Source organism: Buceros rhinoceros, unplaced genomic scaffold (assembly GCF_000710305.1).
Source record: "Buceros rhinoceros silvestris isolate BGI_N320 unplaced genomic scaffold, ASM71030v1 scaffold5230, whole genome shotgun sequence".
In the NCBI taxonomy this organism is placed as follows: Eukaryota; Metazoa; Chordata; class Aves; order Bucerotiformes; family Bucerotidae; genus Buceros; species Buceros rhinoceros.
Genome location: NW_010388893.1, coordinates 21,792 through 32,216, shown reverse-complemented (window position 1 = coordinate 32,216; position 10,425 = coordinate 21,792). Strand labels below are relative to the sequence as shown.

At 38.2% G+C, this 10,425-nt stretch overlaps 1 protein-coding gene across 1 annotated transcript in view; it reads right to left on the bottom strand.

Annotated features, from left to right (window-relative positions):
* Positions 1-10,425, bottom strand: part of RAB3GAP2 (RAB3 GTPase activating protein subunit 2 (non-catalytic)) — a gene marked incomplete at its 5' end in the record, with an annotated part of 37,266 nt that overhangs the window by 14,136 nt on the left and 12,705 nt on the right. The window contains 10 exons of the mRNA XM_010131821.1: positions 1,373-1,586; positions 2,297-2,424; positions 4,608-4,698; positions 5,122-5,186; positions 5,701-5,783; positions 6,049-6,192; positions 6,493-6,709; positions 8,383-8,522; positions 9,332-9,421; positions 9,535-9,614. Coding sequence (XP_010130123.1) covers positions 1,373-1,586; positions 2,297-2,424; positions 4,608-4,698; positions 5,122-5,186; positions 5,701-5,783; positions 6,049-6,192; positions 6,493-6,709; positions 8,383-8,522; positions 9,332-9,421; positions 9,535-9,614 — 1,252 coding nt within the window. The remainder of the gene's footprint in view (positions 1-1,372; positions 1,587-2,296; positions 2,425-4,607; positions 4,699-5,121; positions 5,187-5,700; positions 5,784-6,048; positions 6,193-6,492; positions 6,710-8,382; positions 8,523-9,331; positions 9,422-9,534; positions 9,615-10,425) is intronic.

The window sequence follows — 10,425 nt, the reverse complement described above, 5'->3', positions numbered from 1 at the left end:
GGGATGAAGGGATTGAGAGCAGCCCTGAGGAGGACTTGGAGGTACTGGTGGATGAAAGGCTGGACATGAGCCAACAACACGCACTTGCAACTCTGAAAGCCAACTGCATCCTGGGCTGCAACAAAAGAAGCATGGCCAGCAGGTCGAGGAGGTGATTCTGCCCCTCTGCTCTGGTGAGACCTCACGTGGAGTACTGTGTCTAGCTGTGGAGTCCTCAGCTCAAGAAGGACATGGACTTGTTGGAGTGGGTCCAGAGGAAGGACACAAAAATGATTAGAGGGATGGAGCACTTCCGCTCTGAGGACAGGCTGAGAGTTGGTGTTGTTCAGCCTGGAGAAGAGAAGGCTCCAGGGAGACCTTATTGCAGCCTTCTAGTATTTCAAGGGAGCTTATAAGAAAGATGGGGACAGTTTTTAGCAAGGCCTGTTATGACAGGACAAGGGGTGATGGTTTTAAACTGAATATAGTGTTATGGTAAAGAAAATACAAATTCTAAGATAACTTAGAAACAGTCTTTGACCTTCATACAGATGAAAGCCAAGCTCTTCTGCCTAACTTTCAATCCCAGTTCCTCTCAAAGTCTGAGAAGTAAAGCCAAAAAAAGCAGGATGCTACAAAATGAACAGCACCCAACAGCTGTGCACAGAATTCTGTGTTTGCACCAGGATTTCCCCAGAAAAGAAATCATCCTGAAAGACAGTGTCTTTGACAGAGATTTAATTCAAGCTGCTACCACTAATTATTTCCCTAGTTTCCCTCAAGGACAGACTAAAACAGATTTGCAAACTAAAGCAGACTACAGACAGTAACCTCATCCCATCCAACAACAGACACCCCAGACACTCTCCCCATCCATTATACTTCAGACCAACATAGTCCAAAATCTCCTCAACTCCACCGTCCCGGGTTCAACATGGTGGAACTGGATGCTCTTATGTTGATGAGTCCTTATTTCCTCACTTAATGGTCCCCTGCTGCCTCTTGTTAGCTCCCCCATCTCTAAGGCTAAAGTCAGTCCTGTCATTAACTGAACCCTGGAGGTGCTGTGACCACAAAAGAAACAGCAGGAGGGTACAGCTGCTCTGTACCTAGTTACCACCAACCAGCTTAGTGGTGTTAATAAACGAATGAACAGTGATAACATGGCTTTAGGGTAATTATATTCACAGATGTTGTGAACTTGTATTAATACCCATCTAGTTAGAAAGACTTGTCCTACGGCTAACGGTGAGAGTCCGGAACTAGCACTGTCACATACTCCTTCAAGGCAAGCTGGCTTGTTAAGGCCCCTGAATTAAGGCTAAAATATTTATACCATCTTAGATTATAATCAGTCTTTAGGTAATTCGACAAACAGTTCAGTAGCTCTTACCTAAAGCCACATATTCTCTATCTTCCATATTTTTCACATTAATCATGTCCTTTTCATATTCCAAATACTCTAAGAACATTTTCACAGACAATACGTCAGCCTTCTCATCAGCACACTGAACAGAAGTTTGGGTGTTTTCTTTCTTGTAGTTCTCCAGTAAAGTCTCGAGCCTATGAAAATCTTTTTCTTCCAGCCGAAGTAGTTTAGCCAAGTCCTTAAAAGCAAAAGCCAAAAAAATCTCGTATCACGAGACTAATCAAACAGTTGTTTTTCAAAACACAGTAAAAACTGAAAGTCAGAAGAGTCAAAATATTTCATTTTGAACATTAAAAATGTCTTTTTAAAGGGCCAAAATGGTTGAATAATCATAGTTATTCATATAGCTTAAATGAAGACTGTGTCTAGCTTAATATTTAAGGACTTCAGATACATTTTCTATATTTAGATCCCGCTCAAAGTATACCAATCAGCCATCAAGCAAACAGGCCTATGTAACACCAGTCCACATGGCTTTTATAAATGTATAATCAGTTTTATAAAAAGCAAGCCAAATTATGATGATATTCAAACAAATATCAGAATTGGCAATTCCTACCGGTCTCAAAACACCCCTCCAAAACTAAACAGATTTAAGAATATGCCATGTACTTTGGATAAAGAACTGAAATCAGGAGATCCTGGTTCTATTTTCACTTCTGTCTCAACTCTATGTGACTGCTAAAGAATATTAGGGAGCTGAATTACTAGGCATTTGTACAGGGATAAAAAAAGCCCCATTATAAAACAATTATTTTGCTACAAGTTCCAGGTCACAAAAATGGTTAATTTACTCATTTGCGTGTTTACTCTGAAGCCTTGAAAATTATTTTTATGATTAAATCATCACTTGATTCTGTAAGACAACTGAATTTTGAATTTACTCACATTATCTGAGGGTGAGGTGTCTTTCTGTATGCTTTGGGAATTTAGTTTGCTAACAAGTTCATAAAGATGTAACAGCTTCAACTTGTTTGCGCAGAACTGCAGCAGTCCTTCATCCACGCACTCAAGCTCTGAGGAGGAATAAAAATCAACATTTGAATGTGAACATACAGCCTGGAACAGTGAAACACACTTCACAGATGCTTTAAACTCCTCCTTTATTAGAACTGGAGGACTTCCGTCTCTCCGTGACAATTTTTGATGCACCACTGCTTGCAGTGATTGTATTTAGTTCATGTAGTATAAAACGAGAATTATTTTTACAGAAGTATGAGAGAAAGACATCAGGCTCATTTTTAAACTGAAGGAGGTTGGCAGTGTAGAACTGAACAAAGACAAATCTTTTGTCTTTTCGTGGTTTAAGGCCAAACCGGGGATTGCCAAAAATCGAAATACACCGTCTCAAACATTATTTTCTTTTATCAAGAATACCAAACTATAATATTTTATTAATTCTGCCAATATTTTAAACATATTACTTGCATCAGAAGAGAGCTTAATATCTACTGATACGAATTCAATTTCATCTCTGCAAGACACTGCCTTTTGTATCTTTACAGTCTTAAGTCTCAGAAATTTCATGTATCTATTGACATTCAAATTTCAGAAGCAATTATAGCAATCAGAATATAGGAAACTAATTCCAATACAATGGTGAAATGTTGGAAAAAAACCCTCTAATCCCACTTGTTTTAAAAGAAAGCACTTTTTAGAGATCCTAAAAGGCCCTTTCTATACAAAAGATATCTCTGAATACATCATCTTTACCTGGAAGAGCTTCTAAACATGACTTTCTCCCTAGGAACCCTTAAACACTTTTAACACATTGTTATTAATAATCCTACAAACAAAAGAGAAACGCACAGAGCTTGCCACAATCACTTGACCTTTTCTTCACAACCACAGCGCTCACAGAGCCCAGCTTCTGCTTCACATTATCTTCTACCTACTAAGCACAAGTGGAAGGATACACCACTACTCTTCAGAGACTACAGGGCTGGAACATCAGCCAAGTTTGTTCCTTATTGTGACTGTGAGGAAATAATGTTACATGAGACCATAAGAGATCAATGACAAAAAATACACACTCAGGCAGACCTCAGTACTGTCAATCTCTCTTCAGTGAAACACGGCATGTTTCCATCTTTCTGGGGGTTTTTTTATAAGTTTTAACAGAAATGGGTAATGATTTAGAATGCGAGAGCAAAATTAGGCAGAGAACTGCATGTCTGAAGCTCTCAATCTCCTCTACCTACTTCAAGAAAATGGTTGAAAAACTGCACTGATACAAGTGAAAGATTTTCTCTCAAGGCTTTGAAACTACAAAAATGTGTTGCCATTGAGGAAGGACAAGGGACACAGCCTTTCTAACTGATGTGTGGGAGGCCTGAATAAACCATTCAACAGTGGCAGAGATTTCTTGACTCCTACTGCTAAAGCCTCCTCTTCTAAGAAGCTGAGGTCAATCTAGTGATTGCAACAACAAGAAAAAAAGCAGAAAAGCAGAATTCTATTGCTGGTAAGTCCCAACACAAGCAGAGAAGTGGCACGCACACTCTTCTCCATTCTATTTGTCATACCCAGTTGAGTCTCCAAAACATGTCACCTCAAGCACATAAAAGGTTGTCCCAATTCAGAAAGGCCCAAATGTATCATTTCTAAGAAACAATCTTGCAGTTTTCAGCAGTAAGAATTTGAATGTGTAAGGACGTTTCCTGACATTGGCTCTGAAAGCTCTAACAAAACGTATGAAATATAACTTCAGCAAAGTTTACCAAGATACCACGCGTCCAACCAGAGCTCAGATCCTCTGTGATAAGAATTTTGTGCTTTGCAGTACATTAAAATTCAGAGATCCAAAGTATCACATCCTTACTGCCTTCCTTGGAGAGAAAGAACAAACTAAAACATCTGCAGGCAAAAGTCTGTGAAAGCTTCTTTCTGAAGGAAGCTTTTACCGGATGCAAGTACCCAGCCCTGTTGTTGGGGTTTCTTTCTCCCCCCCTTTTTTTAATATAACCAACAAGTTACTAGGCACAGAGCAAGCACAGCAAAGCATTCTTATCAGCAAGCTATTTGCAGTCTGCATTAAAAGAAAAAATATGTAGCAGCAACATCCTGTGATATCTAGCAGCAAAACAAGGCAGACCATGTCTGGTCTCCCTGTGGAACAGAACAGTGCTATAAGAGTCTTACAGCACTGCAGACAAAAGGCAAATGCATCTCCGTATTCCCTAAATAAACACCCACCTACCTTGTTTTTGTAAACTCTCCATTAATGTCTGAGTGATGTTTGTGAGAGATGAGAGGGGCACACGTTCACTTGTCAAGATACTTTCCAGAGCCTGTTAGGCAGATGTTCAACAGAATTAAACATTTGCTTAGTTTTACTGTAAAAACATATACGGTAAGTCAACAATAGCACAATGATTTTTTGTCCATATTTTGTCTTCACATATACTTGTGGCATAATTTGATCCTACAGAAAAGTCTGCTCTCTTTTTACTATTTTGACTTTTATCAGGGAAGGTGACTTGGGGAAGTCTCAAGTCAAAATTAATTCCAGGCAATATGTTGTACTAATAAAAAAAAAAAAAAACACCACACCCAAAAGCCACCAAAACAAAATAGGTCAATTATTTGCTTCAAGTAACTCTAGGAGACAACAGCACATTTAATAAGATTTTAAAAGATTCAGCATTTTCATCTGATAACGTGATTTTTTTTTTTTTTCTAATACTAAAATATACTGGCTTCTAAATATTCACCTGTTTCTTTGTGGCAGGGTATTTGATATCAAGTATTAATTCCTTTGCTTCAGCTTCAATCAAACCTGCAAAGACAATCATGACTTCATATTTCTCACATGCATTCTGAAAAGCAAATCAAGCTGCACCACAGTCAAGATGCACACGGCTTCATGCTATAGAGATGCAGACACTACTACAAAAGTTGCCAAAATAAGTTTGGGGAGAATGAAGCCAGCAGCCTAGTGGCATCGCTTACTCCAAATCTGTCTTTTTTGAAAAATATATATTACTTATAGGAAGAAGGATATCTAGAGCCAAATTACATAGCATAATGGACAGTAAATAGTCCTTGTTGTATGCAAGCACTCAGAGTGTGGTGAAGATTTACAGGACAGACAAGGCTTATACTGGATCTTTGTATGAAATAAAATTTATCTGGTAGCTTATAAAAAAAAAAAAAGCTACTTAAAGATCATAATTCACAGCACAGAGTTGTCAGAATGCTCCGCAATCACACTTGTGTTTCTACACTTAGAGGACAGACAACAAGAACCATTTGATACATACAGCATTAAGAAATTACACAAGACAACCTACCTGGATCTGAGGTTTTAGCTTTGAGCAAAGCATTTAACTTCTTCACTAGATGCATATCCTTTGCTCGCTCACTCTTTTTATCACTGAGGGGAAATAATTTTAATTGCATGAATGAAGAGAAATAAAGTGAGTAATTCTGGGGGAAAAAAAATTGTAATTATTTATACTACTCTAAGGTAATACATCACATTAATAAAAATCAAGTTGACGCATACAAACCAATGAAACTATTACCAGAGAATTATTCAGCTGGAGGAGGAACAACAGAATGCCACTCCCTAAATAAACATTGGTTCCAAAACCAATAATGAAATTCACTTGGTTATACCGAGCACGGAAAGTTCTTACCTCAGTGCTAAGTGGAAAGGTACATGGACAGTTTTGACATTTCCAGAGACTGGATCAACAAGGCAAATCTGGTAAGTCTGGGGCTGCCATCCCTGACTGGTGACATTGTTCAGACCCATTATTTTATAACCAGGATACAACAACCTGAAACCAAAAAAAGCCACAGCCTTTACAGTGCAGAACAAAAGCAGCAACCTTCCCTTTCCACGCACTAAATAAAAAGACCGTAAATTTTACACAGCTAAGATTTAACAGCTGCTAAATGTGTTTATCGGGAAAGATGAAGCATGACAAAGTCCCTTTCTATAAAACAAGGAGCTGCATTCAACTGTGGGCAATGCAGAAAGCACCTGGCAGCACTTTCCTCTTTTACCACTGGCACATCCACACACCACTTCCCTGCAGCAGCACAACCAACACACCCACCTGCTAACTGTTACTCACCTGCAATACTTCCCCACGTTGAAGGCTCCCACCCGAGGTCCTTGCTGCGTGCTCCACACTTCCAGAATGCCTCTCCTTGGTGCATAGATCACAAGGAACTGAGCTACTCTGCTTGGACCATGTGCGTTTCCAAAAGGAGACAAATCCATCTTCTCAGTTTCCCTCTCATGAAGGTCCTCTACTGTCTGTATCCAACCAACTTCTGCATCACGGTATCCTTCGTAAGAGAAGACAGAAGTTCATTAGCGTACAGAAATTAATACAGGATTAGTACACATCACCACCACCCACTTCAATCCACTCCAGCAGCAAGCTGTCTTCCACACTTTGTTTCAAACTGGGCAACTCTGGCTGGTAGCCAGCCTCCTGTCAAGAATCGTGGTCCACGGACCAGAGGACTCCTCAGAGTCAGATGCAGCCTCCTGCAAGGCTCTGGACAGAAACAAGGTCTTCTGGAAGAAGCCACTAAAACCCAAAACTCATCGGCTCTGGACATTACACTGTTGCAAAAGCTTCTCAGAGACAAAAGCTATGTAGGTAAGTGTCCAAATTTCTCATGTTTCAAAACAACAAAACACATTTAAGGAAAGCAATTTGCATAACCTATTAAATAGGATATGTAAGTTTTCATTCATATGTTTTCATCATTAAAATGCAATTTTTGGTAAAACAACTAAAATATGCATCTTCTCGCTTGCTCTCTCTGGGTAACACAAATACTTTCCTTCATAAAATCTTCCTAAACAAAAAAATGCAGAGATGTTCCAATGACATGACTGAACTATGTAATGGTTTAGCAAGTACAAATGAAGAATCCAAACCACTAATACATAAAACAAGTTTATAACAAGGTATGTTATGCTGAGAAGATTGAAAAGTATTCACAACTCAATTAATGAGAAAACAAACCACTTAATTCAGCACACAGTTTTGCTTAAAAGTAAAAATAAAACAAAAGACGAAACTCTTCCCCATCTCAACAGCCTCACTGGGAAAAGGCTGGCAAATTGTACATATGTGTCTATCAAATAATGCTTGGGACTCTTATCTACTTCCTAGATAATATGAAGCTCTCAGTAAAGCAGAAAAAAAGGTCCATCAGAAAGAACGTCAGAAAGCATTAGAGCTCATAAGCCTCAAAATATGAGAGAAGGAGAATGCACCGGGGAAACACGACTACTCTAGCTACTACACTGTTAGCGTGGCACCAAAGTAGCTACTATATCCGTGACCACTACCTTTCTGAACTGGTAGTGTGGGAGGGAGAGAGAAGAGCTAGAGGTTTACCAACTGCTCTAACAACTTATCTTCCATCTCATAAAAAGCTGCAAAATTTTATTTCCATAGTGAAAACAGGATGTATTGTAACATTAGGTGTAACTATAATTTGAGAGCTTAACATCTGCATTATTTCACAAAAAGCACTCAGTTTAGAAGGGACTGAGCACCCCATTCTTGTCCAGTCACCACCATGAAATGAGAATCTAACAAGTTGTATATCATCTTCTTGATTTTTCAAACTTCTGTTTATTTTCTCAGCAGACGTAAAGAAGATACTAGAGATTATCAAGAGAAAGAATTTTGGCGAAGAGAGCTCAGCCCTTCAGAAAAAATATTAGGTCAAAAGCTTTCTGTTGGGATATAGTCTGTGAATAAAAATTTTACAAGCTGTACAAAACAAACCAAACAGACCGAATTTTTACTATAACAATATTTCATGGATTGGAATTATGGACTTCATTACATCTGCCTTCAGTTTGTAATAATACAACGTACTAAAGTCTTTTCTTTCTTAATAATGGGAAAACACACAGAATTCTAAGTCTGAACATAAGAAACTGCAGTGTTTTGAAGAATATTATTTGCCATACTTAATATACACTATGATACCTTTCCACATGCGAACTGCAAGTCCTCTTGTAACATCCAGTAAAATAACCCTTCCAAAATCATCTGTTACTGCTGCCAAAGTGTTACATGGAGAAAGACATATTCTTTCACCATGGCGACGGGAATCTGGAAGTCCAAACCTTAAAAAAAAAAAAAAAAAATATATCAAGCAAAACCGACTAGATACCTATTTTTCTTTAGAAATAGTAAATAGAGTATCTTATAAGGACTAAGAATTCTTTTTTTAAAGTAACATAAAGGTATGGGTTAAATTAAGAGCAAATTATGAAAAAAGTTCTTGTGTTGTTTACTGGGAAATCTCATGTATCTGTTAACGTCATACTGAAAATCAAAGTTCAGAAACTAGGACAAGCGATTGCCTTGTCATGCATTGTCAGGCAAGGATCTCGGAGCAGTGGGTTACTTTATAAGCCCTCTCTTACTGATAAATAGTCTTGAGAATACTTTGTTTAAAAAAAAAATCAGGTAAAACAGTTAAGAACTCATTTATTCTTTCATAAGTTTTCTTGGTAACATTAGGGTACAACCTGTTGTTCCCATTCTCCTCTCTCCACCATCAACAGGGCAACAGGATACCTCCTAGTTTTTGTGAGGGACTTTAAACTATCATGTGCAGCAAGCAGCTCACACAGCTTGTTTGAAGCACCTCAGTGATAAACTTCGGGGCTGATATTTGTGTACTTATAGCATCATTAAACTGTATATGCTGTTGTTTTAGAGTAACAACAAATCCACGCACTCGAAGTGAAAGAGATGAGTAATTATTTCTCCAGAACGATAAACTGAAATGAAACAAAGCTTAAAACAAATGACCTGCATACTACCATCATTGCCTAAACATGTTCATCAATTATGCACCTTTCGAAATATTTCAAATAATTAAAAACACAAGAGATCTACAGCAATTGGGACAGTGTGTGAAGCTTACCTCACCGCCAATGGGGTTGCAGGTTCAACTTTTGGTTTCTGTTTTTGGGCAAGTTCTTCTTCATGCTTACTCTTCCAACCAAGCCAGCCACTTGCAACAGAAAAAATACATTAGGAGATTCATACTAACAGTCCTAAAAATCCTCAAACTATTACGTAAACACTGCGACAAAAATAATTTAGTGTCATTTTTTATTTTATTACCTGGCAGCATTAAATAATGCTGAAGTCAGTTTACTTGCAACTGCCAAGGCAACATGAGACAACAGTGGCTGTGAGCTCCCCTGAAAGAAAGGAATAAAGTGTTTAGAAAGTCAAGAAATAGTCAGCTGTGAGCCACCCTGAAATGAAGGAACAAAGTGTTTAGAAAGCCAAGAATAGTTCTTACACTGAACTCAACTGCAGAACAGTTTTTCAGGCCTCCTACGGACTTTCAGCTCAGAAAGCATAGCTTTAAGACTCTGCAAAATTTTAATTCATTGCCCCCAGAAAAGCCATTCTGACATCTCTTTACCATTTCAAAATCCTCCTGCAAGCCACTGGTAGCTCAGTATGTTTGTCTGCAACAGAAGTTTAAAAAAACCCTGTGTATGATTTATCATGGAGAGTTAGCTGGTGTATGGCTTTGGCATCCTTGCAAATACCAACATAAGCAGTTTTTTCATAAACACTTTGAGAAAGCAAGTACAAAATCAAAATTCTGATTCTAGCATTTTCAATCAACATTCCATCCTGCTAAGAATGGCACACAGGTAGGGTCTGAATGTAAAAGACACAGAGCTACATTGCCACCCTTGTCCTCCTTACACCTGAAGACAACGGAAGCGTGCTGCAGGTATCGTTACGCGTAAACTGCAGTTTTCTTCTACAAGTAGACCACGGTACACTCAGACCATGTGTGTACATGATCAAAGGCCAAAAGCCTCCAAAAATTCATAAGCTGCATTTTTACACAATGTCAACATAATTTTTCAAAAAACTTTAGTTACTTAATTGGCAATAAATTAACATATTAAGATAAATTTTTAAAATTACTGGACTATCACATTCATTTTAAGATAGGAAATAAAATTACTCATCAGCAGTAACTTATGC